At 40.6% G+C, this 21,577-nt stretch overlaps 1 protein-coding gene across 5 annotated transcripts in view; it reads left to right on the top strand.

Annotated features, from left to right (window-relative positions):
• Positions 1–4,747, top strand: part of LOC100924065 (teneurin-3) — a 311,270-nt gene extending 306,523 nt beyond the window's left edge. For all 5 annotated transcript variants that reach the window (XM_031943281.1, XM_031943284.1, XM_031943282.1 and 2 more), the window contains one exon: positions 1,132–4,747. In XM_031943281.1, coding sequence (XP_031799141.1) covers positions 1,132–1,887 — 756 coding nt within the window. In that variant the 3' untranslated portion in view covers positions 1,888–4,747. The remainder of the gene's footprint in view (positions 1–1,131) is intronic.
• Positions 4,748–21,577: the final 16,830 nt, after the last annotated feature.

Consider the following 21,577-nt stretch of genomic DNA (forward strand, 5'->3'; position numbering starts at 1 on the left):
CAGGTGAGCTTTTTACTCAAGTCTTTCTAACTCTAAAATGAGCTTTCTAGCTAGTATGCCACATTGCCTCTCACTCACTAACATTTCTAAACTTAAAATGGATCTAAGTTGGTCAAGTGCTATGTAGACATGCCAAAGTTTTCTAACATATATGAGCCAGGGTGCATTGATGGCATATGGCATATGGCATTGCATTAATCAATCCCTTCTGAAGTAATTTAAGTCTTTGGGGTTTGCCAACTTTTCTTGTAAGCAACCATTAGGATCTGGTAAGAGTTTCCAATTAAGGAAAGAGTTCTAAGGAATCCCTGTTAAAAAACATTTGGGCACCTCCTAAAAGAAATGCTTAAGTTCAAGAAGCCATGACTAACATCAGACAAATATCTGCCTTTGTCAAATGGGTTTCCTTAAGATACTCCTATTAAAGTCCTCACTGATGAAGAAGGAAGAGCTTACCTAAAAAAATTTTAGGTCACTCCCTAAGCTTGCTGAAAATAATTGTTCTTAATAAGGTAGCAAATAATAGTTCTCTATATTCAGGCCTTCAAAGACTCCTGTGGTATGGCTCTGCTTATCGCTGTGAAATTCAGCTGAACATGTTTACCAGGAAAAGACGAGTCTACCCAAATTAAACTGCAAGAATTCCAGATCATACAAATGGGACCCAGTGTTCAAATACTTAGCATCCTCTGAGACTCTCTCACAAATCCCAGCTTTTGCCAGTCTTTCCCCTGATTCCCACTGAGAAGGTTGGAAGAATGCAAGAGCTGATTAGCCGAGTTGCACAGATCCTCAAAAAAACAACACAAATGTTTCTAGTAATTATGGAAGAAAACATAAAGCATTAGTATTGGCAAATACTATAAACATTTAAAAGCTTTGAATGGAGTTACATTTTTAAGTTGGAAACAAACTCAATAAGCATTTAAATAAACTTAAAATCGGATGAGTTTAAGAAAATCCTTCCACCTAAAAAAGTCTTTTCTCTTGGGAAGAACTGAGCTCCCCCGTGCTTTTGTCATAGTAAGGCACTGTGCCAAAGTGATAGGGGACAGAGGGGTGCCAGTAGAATTAGTTTCTTGATCAGAGGCTATGTTCTTTAAAATGTCTCTCTGTCCCTTTTCTTTCCAGCCAATTTTTGGAGTCCAACAACAAGTGGCCAGACAAGCAAAGGCTTTCCTGTCTCTAGGGAAAATGGCAGAAGTGCAGATCAGCAGACGCAAAGCAGGTGGAGAGAAATCGTGGCTATGGTTTGCAACAGTCAAATCTCTGATTGGCAAAGGTGTGATGCTTGCCGTGAGTCAGGGGAAAGTACTGACCAATGTACTCAACGTGGCCAATGAGGACTGCATCAAAGTGGCAGCTGTCTTGAATAATGCTTATTACCTGGAAAACTTGCATTTCACCATTGAGGGGAAAGATACTCACTATTTCATCAAAACCACCACTCCCGAGAGTGACCTTGGCACCCTGAGGCTAACAAGTGGGAGAAAGGCCTTGGAAAATGGGATCAATGTCACCGTTTCCCAGTCTACCACAGTGGTGAATGGCAGGACTCGCAGGTTTGCTGATGTTGAGATGCAGTATGGCGCGCTGGCACTTCACGTCCGCTATGGCATGACCCTGGATGAGGAGAAAGCGCGCATCTTGGAGCAGGCCCGACAGAGGGCCCTGGCCAACGCCTGGGCCAGAGAGCAGCAAAGGGTGCGGGACGGAGAAGAGGGAGCCAGACTCTGGACAGAGGGAGAAAAAAGGCAGCTTCTCAGTGCTGGGAAAGTACAAGGATACGATGGGTACTATGTACTCTCTGTGGAGCAATACCCAGAGCTGGCCGACAGCGCTAACAACATACAGTTTCTTAGACAAAGTGAAATAGGGAGGAGGTAACACACTGGCCAAGTCTGGGCCACCAAAGAGACAATGCACCAAAGTCTTCCGAAAAGGAGACAGAACTATCTTGCTGCATCACTACTTGAGCCTAAACTACATCTTTGCTCAGAATTTTCTGTAGCACAATTTTGATTTGGACTCTGTGAAAGAGAAGAGCCTTCCAGGAGAATGATACTGCTTTAAAACAAAACAAAAGAAAACAAAAAACCCACAAAAACAAAAGAAAACAAAAAAATTACAAAAACAAAAAAACAAAAAAAACACTTTTTTTCTGAATGACCTTAAAGGTGATCCGCTTTAAAGAATATGTTTACATATGCATATCGCTGCACTCAGTTGGACTGAAAGTATTAAAAAGAAAAGGAAGAAAAGAAAGTGGCCTAAAACTTTTACAATAGGCCTCCTGTTTCTTTGAGGCACTGTATTTAACTAAGGTAAAGATTCATACAGTGTTTCCAAATATTACTGAATTGTTGACCTTTGCTTACAAGAAGTAGTCTCTGCATAGGATGTGCTATATATCTCTGTTAATTTTAAAATGTGGGGTAAAGTTACTGTTTATAGACAACCCAACTGCTTTAATTGTGCTGCTTTATAAAAGGACACTGGCACAAGGGGACTTCTGCTACCGTGGGAATTTAATAATGGATTTTACAATGATAACATGGTTTGCCTTGGGGGAAAAAAACTGGCAAGTGGAACCCTTGTCACTGATAAGCAAAGGAGACCCTGATTTTTTTGTAAATTATGTGAGACAAGTTGTTTATGGATTTTTATATGAATTACAATTTACTGTACATCAAATATTAGTCTCAGAGGAGTTAATTTATGTAAAGTGTTTAAAAAAGTTTATACTTAAAAAATAAAATGATAAAAACATGTGAACTGTGTGATTTTTTAATAAGGATTGCACCTTTTGTTATCTGTTATAGCTATACAGTATAAATTATTATATTGTAGAGATATAACAACTTATGCCTATAATGTCCAAAAGTGTTAATATTTTTGTATTAGGTTGAGAAATTGTACATCTTTCTATCACCAACATGGATAGGATAGTGCAGTCCTTCGTGGGTGGCTATCAGAGTGCAGCTTCCTTCTCCAACTTTCTAATCATCACTCTGGTGTCCCCACCATTATTTCCCAGGGGCACAGAAGCAAACTAAGGCTCGGGGAATGGGTGGAAGCTGTAGACAACTGAAATTTTCCTGGTCCTCTCCCAAATGTAAAAATAAATGGGGATTTGTTATAATTAACCACTGGGGTTTTCTTGTTATCGTTGCATTGGTTCTGTTAATGGAGGCCGGAAGCTACATTTCAAGGTAGGAGAGCATAGTGTTGCCAGGGGCTTGGAGAATGTTAAGACTGACTCACTATAGTTTTAACCAGATCAGTCACAGTGGGTGACAAATGTGTCACTTTAAGGCACAAGGAAAGATAAAAGAAACCAAGCCTTGTGGAGAGAGTCAAAGAGACAGCTAATCTCGGTTCTTAAACCTCTGGGTCACACAAAGAAACTCACCAAGGGAGATGAGAGCTTCTTAGGTCCACATGACCAAATCTCTGAATGATGTGGCTAGGCGATAGCCTCTGCTCCAAGTCAGGGCCAGAGAAATCAGGGTGCCACAGATCAGACTTGAAGGTAATCCACAGCAGCCTGTGTGTGCTAGCTTTGTATAAGCAAGCCCAGCCCCTGTCCACAACGGGCTCGAGCCACTATTCAAATCTTGTTCAGAAGCACTAAATTTCAGCCACAAAAATATTTTTAGAAAATATTTTTCAGTTCCTTGGGATAGAGTCCACACTGTTTTTCCTCTATGTATAACGGTGATAAAATATAGCAAGTGAACAATGTCGTAAATATAAAGGTTCAAGTGATGTATTAAAAATAATTTTCTAACTGCTTTGTATGTATCACATACTCTAAATTGCACAGTAGGCGTGTTTATTAAACAGACTGGCTGGGAGAGGTTCGAAATAGCTACTGAATCGGCAGTATCAGTACTATTACTGTATTTGTGTATTTGGTAGAGCATACCGAAGTAATTAATCTTATAATGAATGCTGATATTTTACTAGAATGGAAGCACAGATTAGCATCAATATTTTTTATCCTTGAAAGTCCTTTGGCAAGTATGAAGAACCCCAGATTTAGCAAACTATGAAATTTCAAACCACATAAACATGGCACTGTTTTCCATTTTCTTTTTGAAATGTAAACTGTTAGGTATTTGCAATTCTGTTAGATGGAACCTTCAGCAGCACTGTATTTAGTTAGCATGTTGTAAGTGCTTTTGGTGAAATAGGCTCAGAGTCTAAATTCTCAGAAACGTTTCTGACCTATTAAATATGAAAAGCCTATGCCATGTGGCAGAAGTGAAATCATGGTCTATCGTCTTGACATGTACTAGTCCTTTACATTGGCACAGATAAATAACAAATTAGAGTATCTCTTGGTGCTTATTTTAGATGAAGTCAAATCAAACCAATTAGTGGTCTTGTTAGTAGGTATAATGAGCCTATTTCTTACTAAAAAGACTTGTGATCTGGACATGCTTTTACAAGAAATAGTGACCTTGGGGAATATGTAAACAAAAACCTTTTTTTTTTTTTAAGATGGGGAGGGGGGAAACCTGTATAATGAAAAGAATTAGCTTACAAAAAAATAAATTGATATTCAAAGTATTTTAGGCAAAGCCAGTCAAAAATGCTTTCATGATATTTTGAGATGTAAATTTTGTCTGATTTGTATTGTTCCTTTCATTTGCCTTCTTAACTTTATATGTGACCTGAATTTTCCATAACTTGATGACTATAGATTGCATCTAGGCATTCCAATAAAAGCCAACCCAATGTGTGTGTGTTTATATATTTTTTAAATATTGTGTTAGCCATTATAGCTCAGGTATTGCTTTTCTGTTTATAGTTGGAGATGCAAATGAAAGCACTTGTATTGCTATTGATTCATCTGCTACACAGTTGGTAATATCTTTTTTTTTTTTTGTCCATTGGCCAGACTGCTAACTCAGCAAAGTGAGTTTCACCAGGGGATCTCTCTCGTGGCCTACTTTAGAAATATGTTAAATACACCCCACAAAGCCAAGTACTATAACTGTAAAGAAGGGGGGGAACCCACTACCCATTACCCATTACTACTCAAGACCAGTCCTTTTTTTTCCTGTGATACTGCAATAAGTATACTTAATTAAAACACTTGATTAGAATAATCAGTTTGGGCCTGATAGGCTCTCTGCCTCCTGGAGATGTCTAAATCTACATATAGACAACGGACTGATTAGGACATGCTGATTCCAGCACTTCTGTGGCTGGCAGGCCAGCACTTGGATTTTAGTCTGAAAAGGCAGCCTTCATCACACTTTGTAGTGACAACCTCCACTTGATAACATGTTGATCCAACAAGAATCAGGTCACTCCACTTGGCAAACTGGCCTATTTTTCCCTGCCCCTAGATATACAGCTCACACTCAGAGAGGGAGACAACTGTATTTGCATTAATTGTTTCAAAACAAAATACCAATTTACAATCCTATACTGAAAACCTGGAGTTTATAGTTGTTGGGTTTTGTTTTTTGGCTTTTGAGGGAGGGGCAGATTTTTTTTTTTTTTTGGTTTATTTTTCCTGGCATCTGAACAAATGCAAAGGCAAATGCACTGGATAAAAATTAAATCCCAGTCCAAAAAGAATCTTTTTAGGAAATGACTTCATACCCCCCTGCTGCTCTCCATGAAATAAGCATCTGTATTCATCTCTTCAATTAATAAAAGCCTGCATTTTAAGAACAGGTATTAAAATGGTCATAGCTATCTCAATATAAACATCTCAACAGAATAAAGATCCAAATATTTTTGAAGGCTAGAGGGGGGAAAAAATTACCTTTTGGTGAAATACCTATATATTGTAAGGTAGGGCTTACAGAATACACTTTTCCCCCCATTCTGTCCCAAATGAAGTGGGTTCTTTCTGTCTCTGAATAGCAGAGTAAGCAGGCTGCTTTTGGTGCCCTTCAAGTGAAGGGATGCAAAAGAGGATGTTGGAAAGGCACTACTTCACAACATGGAGGGTCTGTAGCCAGATCTCCTTGTGCGACAACAGGCTGTTATTCAGGAGTGGACCAGGTCCCTTGCATGGGAAAAAAGCCAGCACCTTCCCCATTGCTAAGGCTGGAGCCAGGACCCTGGGAAACGGCAGAGAGAAGCCCCAAGCACTGTTAGTCAAAAGAAGAAAACATCTTCCTTTGGCATATGATCCTATTCCACTTTCTTTAAGAAGCCTGATCTTCCCTCCTCCATCTCCCATCCCAAGCCATGCCACTGCAGGCGATTAATTAGGTTATGTACCTCACATCCCTCCCCTAGCCTACCATTCCCACTGGATGGTGGCTGAGCCTTTTTAAAGCTTTCTCAATTCAAAACTATGCCATTTTCACATACAAAAGGAGGCTGTTACAGTCAGGAGGGCCACATGTGCTTACTTTTCCAGCAGAGTAGCAGTGATTAATTTGCACTGATCCATCCACACCTTTTAGGATCAATTCGTGTTTGTGACTAGTAGCAAACATTTGTAAGCCAGATGAGTAGGATGGAGAGACTGGATGAAGTCTGCAGCCACAAAAGAGACCAGAGCTAATTGGCCAACAGGAAAGCCAGATGGGCCCACAGCCTTAGTACCATTAGCCCTGATTCCTAACAAATTAAGCTCATCAGCCATCTTCTTTCCAATAGACATTTCTATTTTACTCTAAAAATGTAATGAAGGTAAGGTAATTTATATCACTGGACAATGAGCCCTATTTGCTCTCTCAGTCAAACTCTGCTGCATGTCCAGGTATACACCCTGTAAGAGAAAATACAAAAACAAACAAAACCAGCTACAGAAGTTCCAGTTCCACTGGTGCTATCCATGTGATAGCACAATCATTTCTCCTCCCTAGCTCCAGTTTCCTCACCTGTTAAATGAGGGGTTTGGATGAGATGGCCTTCCAGGTCTGGACAGGTGGTTCTATGACTTTCAGAAGCTTAACCTCTCTGGGGCCCAGTTTCCTCATCTATAAAATGGATTGATGATTTCTAAGGTCTTTTACCATTCCTGCAGTTGATGTTTAAAAGGCACAACACAACTGCTGGCCCTGAAGAGTTTGCCATCTAGTTAAACTAGTTCCTCCTTTGTAGTACTTTGGAATCCTTGTGGGAAAAGATGTTCTGGACAGTCATTGTGGAAGTATGACATGACTTTAATTTTACTAAATAATAAAACCTAAGAGAACAAATGAAATTAAGGCAATTAAACATCCTTCCTAGTCCTGGCCCCTCAAAATGCCTCCCTGGGGACGTGGCATGTCTGCCTTTCATCAAAATGCCAGCATTGTTGGTGGTTATCCTCAACAATTTCCAGAAGTGCTTCAAAATGACTGACCCATGATCTGACTTTATACAAAGGACAAGCAATTCACCAAAGCAGTAAAGCCGAAATGGCTTTAAGCTGTGGTCATCTTCTCAATGCCGCATGAAATACAAGATCAGTCAGTAATGTACAGTTATAATTAGTGCTAAAAGTACTAACATGTATTCCAACCCTATTGCCTCAGTGGAAGAAGAAAGGAAGGAAACAAGCATTTATTAAGCATTTACCATGTGCCAGGCAACTCTGCTAAGCACTTTATGAATATTATCTCCTCATCACCTCACAAGAACCCTGGGAAGTAGACACTATTACCCAAATAGGTTAAGGAGATGCTATTCTTATTTTACAGTTGAAGGAACTGAGGTAGACAGAACCTAGGGTCATAGATCTAGCAAGTGTCAGAAGCAGAATTTGAAATCAGATTTGATCTTACATCAAAATCTGATCTTATTAAACTCAAATGGAAACTGTATAAAGATCCCTGCAGCAAAATATTGAGTCAAAAAATACATATTAACATTATCTATGTTCTATTGTATTATTATTTACTTTAAAAAAATATTTTCCAATTTCAGCAAAGACTTCCTGCCTGCCATCTCAGTTCTAGAACAAAAATAAAGGCTAACCACATGGGCTCAACATTGAAGCTGTAAACTCTTCAAGTAGTAAACACAGGCAATAAACTATGCAAGTAACTAGTAAGTAGACTTATATAATAGTGGTAGGAATTGATCCTTGGCCCTTACACTTCAATTTCCCTGTTTCCCCACTCTGTTGTACTTCACAAGCTATATGACCTTACTCAATGGAATAATCAGTGATTCCCAGTTCATTTTGTTGTGACTAACTAAAGTAGCAACAGGAAAGAAGTTTGCTGTTGTTCAGTCATTTCAGCCATGTCCAACTCAACTCTTTCTGACCCCATTTGTGGGATTTTTTAGCAAAAATACTGGAGTGTTCTACCATTACATTCTCCAATTTATTTTACAGATAAGGAAACAGAGACAAACAGGTTTAAGTGACTCGCCAAAGGTCACACAGCTAGTTTCTGAGGCCACATTTGAATTCAGGAAGATAGTCCTTCTGATTCTATCCCCTATGTTCCTAGCTGCTCCAAGAAAAATGGTACTGGCAAACTATTGGTTTTTTATTCCCTTCCATTATAAGACCTCTAATGAATATCCTTTCCAACTACAGATCGTATTTGCTGTTCACCAACCTCTACTGCTGTTCAGTAGTCTCTTGATATTAGTTAATTATGAACAACTTTTAGGTAAATTGAGTAAACCATTTCATTTACAGACTTGACGTAAAATTCTGCCATCAAGGAATATAAATTTCTGGAGTCCTGTGTATAGAAAAATTACTATAAACTGATTCAAAGTGTAGAGTAAGATCATTATTCAGTTTAGAGTTAATGGGCTCTACAAAGCAAGCTTAATAAATCCTTCTGGGACCTACATTGAGGAAAATTAAAATTAGAAGCATAAATTGTGAGTTCTAAGGGTAAGCACCAATCAAACCTACCTGAGTCCAGGGTGAATTGTGAGCAGTATTTTACTGCACCCTAACACAGCTACCATTGGAAACCAAAATCCGATGCATTTGTATATACAGATTTTATGGAAACAGCACTATATAATTATTTCCATGCTCATATTATTCATTATTCACTACAAAATTATGAAAAATGCAGTATTTTCAAGTAATCAGTTGGCTCAGTAAGGAAATCACCATATCCTCCAAAGTTTTCACAAATGATATGTTTCAATTTGCACATATGATAGAGTAGGAAAAGCAAAGGACTTGGAATCCAAGAATCTGAGTTCAAACATCACCTCTGATATTTACTACTATGCAACCCTAAGCAAATCAATGCATTGCAATAAGCTTCACATCTTCAAATCATAGGAGTTGAGGGAGAGGGGGGACAGAGCTAAGGAGCTAAAACAACGGGTATTTTAACATGCCTGGGACTGAAAGTGGGAGCTCTTATTGGAAGTTTCCATATGAGAGCATTAATACTATCCTCAGGGTCATAGGATTTACAGCCAGAAAGGACTTTAGAGATCATCTATTCCAACCTCTTCATGTTGCAGATAAGGAAATTCATTTTTACAACTGTATCTCCTAAGTGAAGAGGCTGCCCTCTAATTCCACTTGATAATTAATATAGCTCTAGGGCAATTCCAATATACTTTTTCTACATGAGGGTCAGTTGTCTCATCTGTAAAATTAGAGAGTTGGACTAAGGTTATTTCCAAGACCCCTTCCAGCTCTAACATTCTCTGATTTGAATCCTCTCCAGAATTATTGCTTTCCTCACTGTTAACAAGCTCCATCAACCATAGGCTCCCAGAGGATTCACCCCGGCAGGAGCTGTCTGTCTCCCATGGGTTAGCTTCTGCCACATGCCCCTTGTTAGAAAAACTGGCTATATCCCTGAATGTTCCAACTAAGTGGTTTAAAATAATTATCCCTAGCAGCTTGCTATCCAGAGCAGCACTCATGCCGGAGTTATTGACAAGACATGTTGAAAAAATAAAGACATTAAAAAAATAAAAAAAAAAACTAGTGGTCACCTCAACTGCATCTCTCTCCAAACACAATCACCCTGGGGCTTTCTTCTAAAAGTCAAGATTGATAAGGGTTGAAGTTTATGCCCCTGTTTCAAGGGGGTGACAGACAAGCCTGCAGAACTGGGGGGAAATTCCTTTGGAAAATGAATGATAATTCAGAGTTGGAGAAATGATCAGAGTTGCTCTACTCTCTAGAGGGGCAATGGGTGAAAGGTAGGAAATGAAATGAAGAAAAGGTAAGAAATGAAGGGACGGGGAGGAGAAGGAGAAAAGGAAAAAAGGAAAAGGAGGGAGAAGAAAAGAAAGATATAAAGAAAATAAAGGATGAGACAATAAACGAATATAAAGAGGAAAAAGCAAAAGAGAAGGTATAAGAGAAAGAAAAATATAAAGGAGGAATTAAGAGAGAAAAAGCAAAAAGAGGGAAGAAAAAGAATAGAAGAGGAAGGGGAAGGAAAAGAGAAGAGTAGGAAAGAAAAGAGTCAGTGGCAGGAGGAAGGAGGGAGAAAAGGAGGAAGAAGACAATACAGGAAGAGAAAAATAGGCAAAGGAGAAAGAAGAGAACAAAGGAATAGGAGGAAAAAAGAAGAAAGAGGTAGAGGATGGAAAAGAAGGGTAAAAGAAGGAGGCAACAACTGGCTTTGCAGAAAATGCTGCTGCATAGATCCCCTGGCTCAGCTGGAACATATGGGTCCCAACCCCTCCTCCTCTCCTCACCCACCCCCAGGCAACATCATGGAGCCTTTTAAAGCCTTCTAGGCGCACATGGGGAAAGCTGTTCCCTCCACCCTCCTTCCAATCTAGCTTTCTCCCATCCCCTTACCAACTCTGGCCTCCCCCTCCCCCCATACATACAGACACCAGGCCACGCCCAGGCAATGCAGGCCAGGGACTTAACTTCCTCCCCTGTTCCTGAAACCCCCAGTAGAGGCTTGGGGCCTGAAGCTCTCCTCCTGCCTCCGCTGGGTTCCTGGGACGCAAGCACTGTCACAGGCCACTAGCACCGCCTAGCGACAAGGACCTTTGGGAAGCACTGCTGGGCAGCTACGGCTCAGAAGGGAGTATCCCTGGTTCTCCAGCACCTAGAGGCAGGCAAGAGCATCCTTGGTACCCAGGTGCTGCCGGGGGGAAAAGGGGGACGGGAAACAACCACATCCCTGGTGACACATGGGGCAGGCAAATGTGGGCATATCCTGCGTTGCTGGTACCAGCACCACACTGACAACCCCTGGGCATTCCTGAACTCTCCTCTAGGGCCTATCAGACACCATTTCTTATTATCCCCCAATTTCCTCATTTAGCTCTGCCCCAAGGAGTCTCCCCCATAAAACTGTTACTTCTGCTTCATGCACCACCTCCCTGAGGCCTGGCCCTTGCAAAAATCACTCCCTTCAAGCAGAAACTTTGTCAAACAATGTTCCTCTCGCTTGGCAGATCAAAATAAGGCACTCCCCCGTAGGAATTGCCCACTGGCTCTCCAATAGCCAATTGTTCCAAAGCCCGGGTTTCTGAACTATCACATTGTTTTTCTTTTACTTTTCATGTTAACAGTCCTGTCGCTCTGCACAATTTCCCAGAAGGATGGCCTGGTTAAATTCAACATGGCATTTTGATTTCAGAGCCAGCCAGGCCAGTCACGGAGAGTGCTAGAGTGACAGCTCCAGAAGCTGAACCCCCTGCTGACTGGCACACCAGAAGTCTCAGGAATTCCCGCCTCCCGTGCTGGCCTTTTGGCTGGACATGACCTCCTCCCTGGTCGGCTAGGCCCTTTAGCCTTCTGATCCTCTAATGAATATGATGGCAGCAGAGAACTCTTCCTAGACCCTGCGTTCCGCTGCCAACTCCTTTCCAGGGTAGTCACCCTGAGATGTTTGCCGGCTAACTTAAAATAGCCATGGCACAAAAAAGGGGACCTCAGTTTGGGAGCAGCACCTTTACAGGATCACAGGTCTGCAGCTTGAAGGGACAGCACCTCAGGGGCCAGCTAGTCCAACCCTCTCTTCTTACCAATAAGGAAACAGAGGCCCATGTGGATTAATAAATCCGTGGCTCAGCTTCTGTGTAGACTCTCAGAGCTAGAGTCAGAAAAGAACTCCAGAGGAAAATGCTTTCATTTCACAGAGGAACAAACTGAGGCCCAGAGGTAAATTACTTCCCCTGCATCACACAGGTACTAAGTGTTAGGAGCCAACATTTTATTAGGAGCCAGTGCCACCTAATAAAGTCAGTTCAAAGATTATCAGTGGGAAAGGGAACATGGTATCATAAAAAGACAAGCTGGGTGACCTCAGGCTTCCTCCATACTAACACAAGGGAATTACATGAGATGTTCTCTATGAACTTTTCTAGCTCTAAAAATCAATGTTCCTAATAGTCTGTAAACTGTTTGGGTCTAAGTTGTTCTTTTTTTTTTTTTTTTTTAATCCATTAAAATAAAGGATGGCTAAAGTCCTTTCCAACTAAAAGATCCTTGATCTAGATTTAAGGGTTTGTACTATTTACTCTAAGAAGTTCATTATCTGCCCAAAAAGAGCAGATAATATAAAGCTTTATTTGTAAAGTGCTTTTACATATACTATGTCTTTTTTATCCTCATAACAACTCTGGAAAGTACTATCATTATTCCCATTTTATAGATTCTCAAAGTGAGACTCAGAGGCTAAATCATTTACCCTACAACAACCTCTAAAAGTCCTTTCCAACTAAAAGATCCTTTATCTGGGTTTAAGGGTTTGTACTATTTATTTCCATTTTAAAGATTCTCAAAGTGAGGCTCAGAGGTTAAATGATTTGCCCAAGATTTCATTACTAAGAACATGGTAGAATGTGACCTTCTCTTTCTGGTTCTGCATATAGGACACTAACCACTCTCCCATACTCCTACTCAGTTTCAGGAGCCCTGAGGGAGATGGTCATCATAGGCTCACTGATTTTTTAGAATTAGAAAGACCTTTGATATTGTCCAATTCAACCTTTTCTTTTTATGGATGAGAAAACTGAGGTCCCAGAGAGGTTGTAGGACTTCTTGCCCAAAGGTCACAAGGTACTATTAGAACAACTGAAATTCTAACTAGATTCACCAATTTCCTAATCCAGTGCTTCTTCTCCTGTAAAAATAAAAAATATAAAAATAAATTATATTATTAAAATAAGTTCTCAATAAAAAATAAAAAATATTCTAGTTTTTCACAGATAACCAAGGGCACCTTTGTTGCCACAACTGACCCAGTTCATTTGCAGCCTCTGCCAATTAAGCCTACCATACATCCTAACAAAATTTAATCAAAGGACAGAAGTTCTTTCCTTGGGGAGGCAGAGGTACAAAAGTACAAAGAACCATGATCTAAGAGTTAGGGAACTTTCTTAGTATTTCCAAATTGGCCACAACTAAGCCAAGCTGATGCATCAGTTGGTACATCAGTTTTTCCTGTCATAAAATGAGAAAGGGTTGGACTCAAGATAGCCTCTGGGAGTTTCCCAGTAGCTCTCCACCTATGCTTCTTTGATCTTAGTAAATATGCTGCAACAGCACATGGTAATGAGACTGCCAAAGGAGAAAGGATAGTGGGAAAAGGAGAACAGAGCCAAGGATGGTATTTTTAAAATCCCACAGAGTTTTACAAGCTAGGGTACACAGAACTCATACCCAATGGTCAAGAGAAAAGGCAGACTCCAGTGAGAAGTCTGGCAAGGGCAGAAGTCTATTGGTCCCCAAATCACATGTGTGGTCTCCATCCCCTCGAAGCACTGGAGCCCCACCCCGTGGCTCTATCATCAGGACAGCCCAGACCTTTAGCCTTGGTGCTCCAGCCTTCTCCATCCCTGAAGAGGAGTACTTGGCCAAGGAAGGCCCCAGTATCAAAGCCCAGGGAGTCTCACTTGCTAATCATTATATTCAAGCTTGCTGCAATTAATATGCCTGAAATAATGGCCCACTCCAAGGACCATAAAATCCAGAGCAGTAGGGGAGTGAAATGATTATAACACTTTTATCTCATCAATAACAACCACTCTGCATTTGTGCTGTTGACTAATCTTTTCATAGTAGGGGGGAAATACAGAGAGAGGAGGAACCTGGCTGCTTAGGAACAGCTGTTGTTTACTTTAAAAAAAATAATTAGCACAAGGCCTTCTCTTACCTTCTCTCTGCAGCAGCAGTAATGCACCTGTTAGGACATATATCTAGGGCAGAAAAAGTGAGAGACCCACAGGGGAGACAGACAGGTAAAGAAGGCAGGGAAACTGAGAGACCCATCGAGGCAAGAAAGGAAAGGCAAATGGATGGGGCAGGGGCAGAGGCAGGGGCAGGAGCAGGGTCTGGTCGTCTTAAGTTTGAATAATGGGGACCTTTCTTGAAAATTGCCCCAATGATGGCAGCTACTGAAGCTCATGATGCAGGAAATCTAGTGAATCTGCATTCCCTCTGCAGCCATAGAACATGGGTGTGGTCCCCAGGAAAACCAGGTGGGATTGACTGCAAGGGTTCTTCAGTGCACACCAGGCTGTGTAGCCTTGTCATTTCTACTGAGCTCCAACAAAACAGGATTCCATGCAATAAATAAAATCTACAATCTGGCCCGATATCCTCTGACTCCTATTAGCTGTGCAACCCAGCTCAGATCCCTTAGCCTTTCTGGTTATTCTTGGATATTTTATTCACACACACACACACACACACACACACACACACACAAAACACATAACTATAATAATATATATAATATGTATAATATATGCAAATATATAATTATAATAATATAATTATATGTGACATATATAATATATAAACTGGAGTACTGAACATGTAACCCCTTGGCAGTTTGTTGAAGTCTCTGGACCCTTTCTGATAAAGTTTTTTAAATGAGCAAAATGAAATACCTATCATAAAGGAAACCAAATATATTGAATTACAGCTATCAAAATACTCAAAAAAGAACAAGTTAGGACTTCTGAGTCATGTGAAGAACATGATGGTGGGCTAGACCTCTTACATATTCTGGCTCCAGTATTTCTGGAAAATATGGAAATTCAAAAAGACAAATTCAGGGGACCCTTAACATTCCTCATGACATCTCAAACTTCTCTAAAACAGAAATTATATGCCAGGTAAATCAACTTTAAATGTCCCTGTGGTCTAGGGCAGAGATACCAAGCACATGGACCACCAGCAACATTTGGTCCACAATGTGCCAAGTGCAGCCCAAATCAGATTAAAATGTAATTGGGACATATTTAATAAAATAAGTAAAACTAAAATACAACATAGACAAAACTAAAATATGTTTTTCTAATTCAATATGAAGGTCACAGGGATCCTTATGCTTGGTTTAGTGGCCCCCATTTCTATCTGAATTTGACCCCACTGATCAAATTACCAAGTGGATACTTTGTAGGTCTTAATAAAATAATTTTGAAATTCCTTTGGGAAAACAAAATGTGAAGACTATAAAGGGAAAGGTGAAAAAAATAAAGGGGGAATAGTAGGTCTAAAACTCAAACTATAAAGCAGAAGTCACCAAAACCATCTAATATTGGTTTAAAAAAAAAAGGGAGAGAGAGAAATCAATAGAACAGACTATCCAAAGGAGAATCAGAAACGGTGGAACTCAGTGTCCCAGTATTTGGCAAAGAAGGAAATAAGAATTATGTAGGGGGAAAAAAAAACTGCTGGGAAATTGATTGATTAAATTGATTAATTGATTAAAAACTGCTGGGAAAACTGGAAAGTAATTCAGTAGACATTAGACTTATACCAACATCTTACGCTATATTTCACCATATATTCTAAATAGATATGTGAACTTAATATTAAAGATCATACTATGAAAATATTAAAAGAGAAATAGATTATATACTTCTTAAAGGTAGGAGCAGGAACTAAACAAAAGATAGAGGCAATCACAAAGGAACATTTTTTCCTCCTGATAATATATATAAGTTCATGAGACAGGGAGCAACCCACCAAAAAACTTTTTTTTTTTTTTTTACTTTATATCTCAGTGTCTAGAAGACTGCCTAGCACATGGTAAGTTGTGGAATATAATGCAATATAATAGAATTAAGGGAGAGCCTGGAAGCAGCAGGAACCAGGAAAAAAGACATAGCCAACATTGAAAAGGCAAATGATATTTATAGGCATCTTCTAGGGAACCCCTGAAGATCTCAAATAAAGGAGATCTTGTTAATGAGGGAGGGAGGAAAAGTTCAAAGGGTGAAGTGGCAAGGCAAGCAGAAGAGGACCAGGAAAATCTAGGCATATTTGTAGGCAGTAAGGAAGAAATCAGAAGAGAGGAAGATTGACCATAGGAGAAAAGTGAAAAGAATAATGGGGGAATATTACTTCTAAAAGCAGCAGTCATTAAAACATCTAGTATTGGTTTAAAAAATAGACACAAATCAGTGGAACAGACTAATTACATAGGGAAAAAAGTCCTTAATTGATAAAAATTGTTGGGAAAACAAGAAAGCAATTCAGCAGACATTAGGCATAACCAACATTTCATATCCTATTCTGCCATATATTCTAAATAGATATGTGGACTTAATATAAAAGATTATACTATAACAATATTAGGAGAAAGAGGGAAAACTAAACTGGATATCAGTTGGAGTGTGTAAAGGAGTGCATGAGAGAAGGAAGGTAGCATGAAACAGAGGGAAAAAAGGACCGAACTAAAATCACAATTTCATTACAAATCACTTTGAACATGTCACTTTCTCTGGACTGCAGTTTCCTCAACAGTGAAATAATAGGGTGGAATAAATAAAACTTAAAGTCCTTTCCATCTTAAAGGGCAGCATTAATGAAGAAAAAAAGAGGAATTTGCTAGCAGTAGACAGAAGAAATAAACATGAGGAAGTTACTAAACTCAGCTCTTTTTCATTACAATGCTTATGTGAAGGAGCCCCAGCAAACCAAGTCTCCCAGGTGAAGACCCTTTCTTTGTAAATAAGGAGAATCATGGTAATTCAGGTAAGAAAATCATTTAGGAAGAAGCCTGAGAACCACTTGTAATGTAGAAACTGAGGCAAGATAGAGATTAGAGAGTTTTTGATATTTTGAGTTTCTGAGAGGGAGAGATTTTCTGGGGGGCAGATCAAAATCTATTTTTCCCCTCAGGGCTCAATTGAACTTTCATCTCAAAGAATTCATCATGGTATTTGAGATTCCAATGATTTTTATATGACTCTAGAGATCAGGGGAAAAACAAAGGCAAGGGGTGGAATCCAAACACTGGTGAGCGCTGGAATTTCCAGGAAGGGACCATCAATTCGGTTCTGACTGGTTGAGGGTAGGACTACAAATTCTGATAAATTGGGAATGAAGGTAATCACTAGAGACAGAAAGTCTAGAACAAGAGATATGTAAGTATATCTCTAAGTAACTTATCTTCCTATGGAATGCTAATGGTCAGGGCTCCCAGCCCTCATTATCTCAGTCCTAATGGTCAGGAAGGGGGGTTGCAACCAGGGGGATTGAGGCAGAAAAATTAAAGGAATTGAGGCAGGACAATTTAGGGAAACTGAAGCAGAACAATAAAAGGAAACTGTGGCACAATAAACTGAAATTTCCAATTTTCTTCTTCAAATAGAGCGCTTTGGTCTATACCTCAAAGAGATCAAAGAAAAAGAAAAAAAGATCCATATGAACAGAAGTATTTATAGCAGATCTTTTTGTGGCAGCAAGGAAATGGAAACTGAGGGAAGGTCCATCAATTGGGAAATAGCATAATAGGTTAACATGCTGAGAAAGCGCAGTTCTTGTGGATAGTGCATAGGACCTAAAGCCAGGAATAACTGTTTAAATCTAGCTTCAGACACTTGCAAGCTTGCAAGTCACTTAACTTCTCTAAGTCTCAAGGATACTAGCACCTACTTCACATGATTGCTGTGAGATTAAATGAATAAACATATGCATTTGTAAACCTAAAAAAATGCTACATAATGCTATTATTTTAAAAAAAAACAAAATCCACTCCATAGCTAAAAATTAAGGACTGCTTGCCATCTAGAGGAGGGGGTAGAAAGTGGGAGGGAAAAATCGGAACAGAAGTGAGTGCAAGGGATAATGTTGTAAAAAAATTACCCTGGCATGGGTTCTGTCAATAAATAGTTTAAAAAAATAATATTGTACTGTAAGAAATAATAAAGATGGTTTCAGAAAAACCTGTAAATACTTATAAAAACTGATGCAAAGTGAATCAAATAAAAGCACAAGAACTATGTATACAATAAAAATACCTTTATATGTAGGAACTCTAATCCACACAATGAGCAATAAAACTTAAAAGAACTTTTAATGAAGCATTATCCACCTCAGGACAGATAAGTGCTAGACTCAATTAAAGCATATTTTCTTTTTTTTTTGGGGGGGGGGGGGGGAAGGGGGGGGGGGGGGGGGGTAAGGTAGAAGGTGGGATGGGGGGGGGGTAAGGTAGAAAAAAGGGCATGACTAATTCAGGAATTTGTTTTGAACGATTATACATAATTGTAAAGTGTTTTGGTTTTCTTGCCTTCTCAATGGATGAGAGAAGGGAAGGGAAGAAAGAATTCAGAACTGAAAATAATTTTTTTTAAACAGAGCCCTTTCAATTAACTGGATGAGAGAATAAGGAGGGTCTCTGCGAAAGGTAACGGGGGAAGAAGCAGCTGGATGGTGCAGTGGATAAAGCAGCAGCCCTTAAATCAGGAGGACCAGAGTTCGAATGGGATCTCAGACACTTACCACTTCCTGGCTGTGTGACCCTGGGCAAGTCACGTAACCCCAATTGCCTCAACAAAATAAATAAAGGTAGTGGGGGAGAGTCACTCTCCTCTATCTGCCCCCTCCATGGGGCCCCTCTATATAGCCTTCCTGAGACCCACTCAACTCTGCAGACAGCAGCGGGGAAGCGGCAGAAGGAAAAGCAAATGGAATGGGGGAGGGGTTAGTGAGGGGATCTAGATTGTTCTCGCACTCGACGTCGATAGAAAGAAGACCTGGGGGGGAGGGGTGGAAGAAGAGAAGCCAGCACATGTATCTGGAGGGAGGGGGAGGGGGCTATAGTTATATATCACTCAGTGCAGGCCAACACAACAGACAGAGTCTCACAAAGAAAACGCTTAAAAAAAGAACAGTGTTTGATGTCAGTTGCAGGAGCAGCTCTAACAACCTGCACCTCTTGTTCAGTTTCAGCGTGAAGATTGAATACAGACGCAATGGCGAGTCACTGACCGCCCAACCAAAGAGAGCGCTTACTTTTCCCAAACACTGCAAGAAAATGCGGCAGGGGCACCAGAGCGCTTATCTTAGCTGGATGAGGTCCCCACAAGCTCCCGCTGGAAACACTCTCTCCCGTAGGAGGGAAGGGAGCAACTGTCGAAAAAGTTTTGCAAGACTGGTACAATTTATACTGTTCTTCCAAGAATTAGCATTCTGAGAACTGGGGGCCAATCAGGTTGCCTGAATTCTGAGTCACGCTGGAAAGCTGGGACCAATCAAGTTACTTGGTGGGAGAACGGGTAGGGCCATCTGGAAAGATGGGACCAATCAGGTGAGAGAGAAGGCTACTGGGGACCAACCAGGTTGCCTGAATTCTGAGTCACGCTAGAAAGCTGGGACCAATCAGGTTACTTGGTGGGAGAACGGGTAGGGCCATCTGGAAAGATGGGACCAATCAGGTGAGAGAGAAAGGCTACTGGGGACCAACCAGGTTGCCTGAATTCTGAGTCACGCTAGAAAGCTGGGACCCATCAGGTTACTTGGTGGGGAGAACAGGTAGGACCATCTGGAAAGATGGGACCAATCAGATGAGAGAGAAAGGCTACTGGGGACCAACCAGGTTGCCTGAATTCTGAGTCACGCTAGAAAACTGGGACCAATCAGGTTACTTGAAAGATGGGACCAATCAGGTGAGAGAGAAAGGCTACTGGGGACCAACCAGGTTGCCTGAATTCTGAGTCACGCTAGAAAGCTGGGACCAATCAGGTTACTTGGTGGGAGAACAGGTAGGGCCATCTGGAAAGATGGGACCAATCAGGTGAGAGAGAAAGGCTACTGGGGACCAACCAGGTTGCCTGAATTCTGAGTCACGCTAGAAAGCTGGGACCCATCAGGTTACTTGGTGGGAGAACGGGTAGGGCCATCTGGAAAGATGGGACCAATCAGGTGAGAGAGAAGGCTACTGGAAGCCAACCAGGTTGCCTGAATTCTGAGTCACGCTAGAAAGCTGGGACCAATCAAGTTACTTGGTGGGAGAACAGGTAGGGCCATCTGGAAAGATGGGACCAATCAGGTGAGAGAGAAGGCTACTGGGAGCCAACCAGGTTGCCTGAATTCTGAGTCACGCTAGAAAGCTGGGACCAATCAGGTTACTTGGTGGGAGAACGGGTAGGGCCATCTGGAAAGATGGGACCAATCAGGTGAGAGAGAAAGGCTACTGGGGACCAACCAGGTTGCCTGAATTCTGAGTCACGCTAGAAAGCTGGGACCAATCAGGTTACTTGGTGGGAGAACAGGTAGGACCATCTGGAAAGATGGGACCAATCAGATGAGAGAGAAAGGCTACTGGGGACCAACCAGGTTGCCTGAATTCTGAGTCACGCTAGAAAACTGGGACCAATCAGGTTACTTGATGGGAGAACAGGTAGGGCCATCAGGTGAGAGAGAAGGCTCCTGGGGGCCAACCAGGTTGCCTGGTCTCTGAGACAGGCTGGAAAGCTAAAGCCAATCAGAGTGCCTGGCAAAGCTGGGGGAGGGGAGAGTTTGGGGAGGCAAAGACCAATCTGGCTTCGAAGAGAGGGGCAAAGTAATGGCGGAAGGAAGTTACGTGATGGTTGTACCTAGCAGGAAAGTTAGTTCTGGCGTGGCTCTCTTCAGCAGTTAGTTGATTCAAAGCAATTCCACTTGTACAGTGATGAAGGTAGCCATCTAGAGAGAAGAGCATGGGAACTGAGTGTGGACCACGACAATGCATTCTTGTTCTGTAATTGTTTGCTTGCATTTTTGTTTTCCTTCTCAGGTTTTTTTCTTTTTCTTTCTAGATCCGATTTTTCTTGTGCAGCGAGATAACTATAAATATGTATACATATATTGGATTTAACATATACTTTAACATATTTAACATATATTGGACTAACTGCCATCTAGGGGAGGGGAGGAGAAAGAATGGAAAATTTGGAAGGGAAGGTTTTGCAAGGGTCAGTGTTGAAAAAATTACCCATACACATGTTTTGTAAATAAAAAGCTATAATTTAAAAAAAAAAAAAAAAAAAAAAAAAAAAAAAGGAAAGTTAGTTCTGGGAGAATGAGACTTTGAGGGCTTGGAGGTAGAACATTGGTCTTTCACAAAAGCATAATTCTAGGGTCTTCCTTCGGTTAATTATTTCCTATTTATTGCCATATTCTTTTGCATATATTTGCGTGTTGTCTCCCTCATTAAATTATAAGCTCTTTGAGGACTGTTTTTTTGTCCCAATGCTTTTGCACAATACGTGGCACTTAATAAAATGGTTTGACCGCTAAGGACTGATAGATTGATTTCTATCTGTAAACAACTGAGCTGCTGTGTGGCAAACTATTAAAAAAACAACATGGTTGGAAAATCAATGAGAGAAGTTTTCAGAGGGACATTCTTCTGTTCAAACACTGATTTTTTTTTTTTTTTTTTTTTTGCTTGTTATGTGCATATTTTGTCTAAAAGTCCTG

This window comes from Sarcophilus harrisii, chromosome 6, assembly GCF_902635505.1.
Source record: "Sarcophilus harrisii chromosome 6, mSarHar1.11, whole genome shotgun sequence".
Lineage (NCBI taxonomy): Eukaryota > Metazoa > Chordata > Mammalia > Dasyuromorphia > Dasyuridae > Sarcophilus > Sarcophilus harrisii.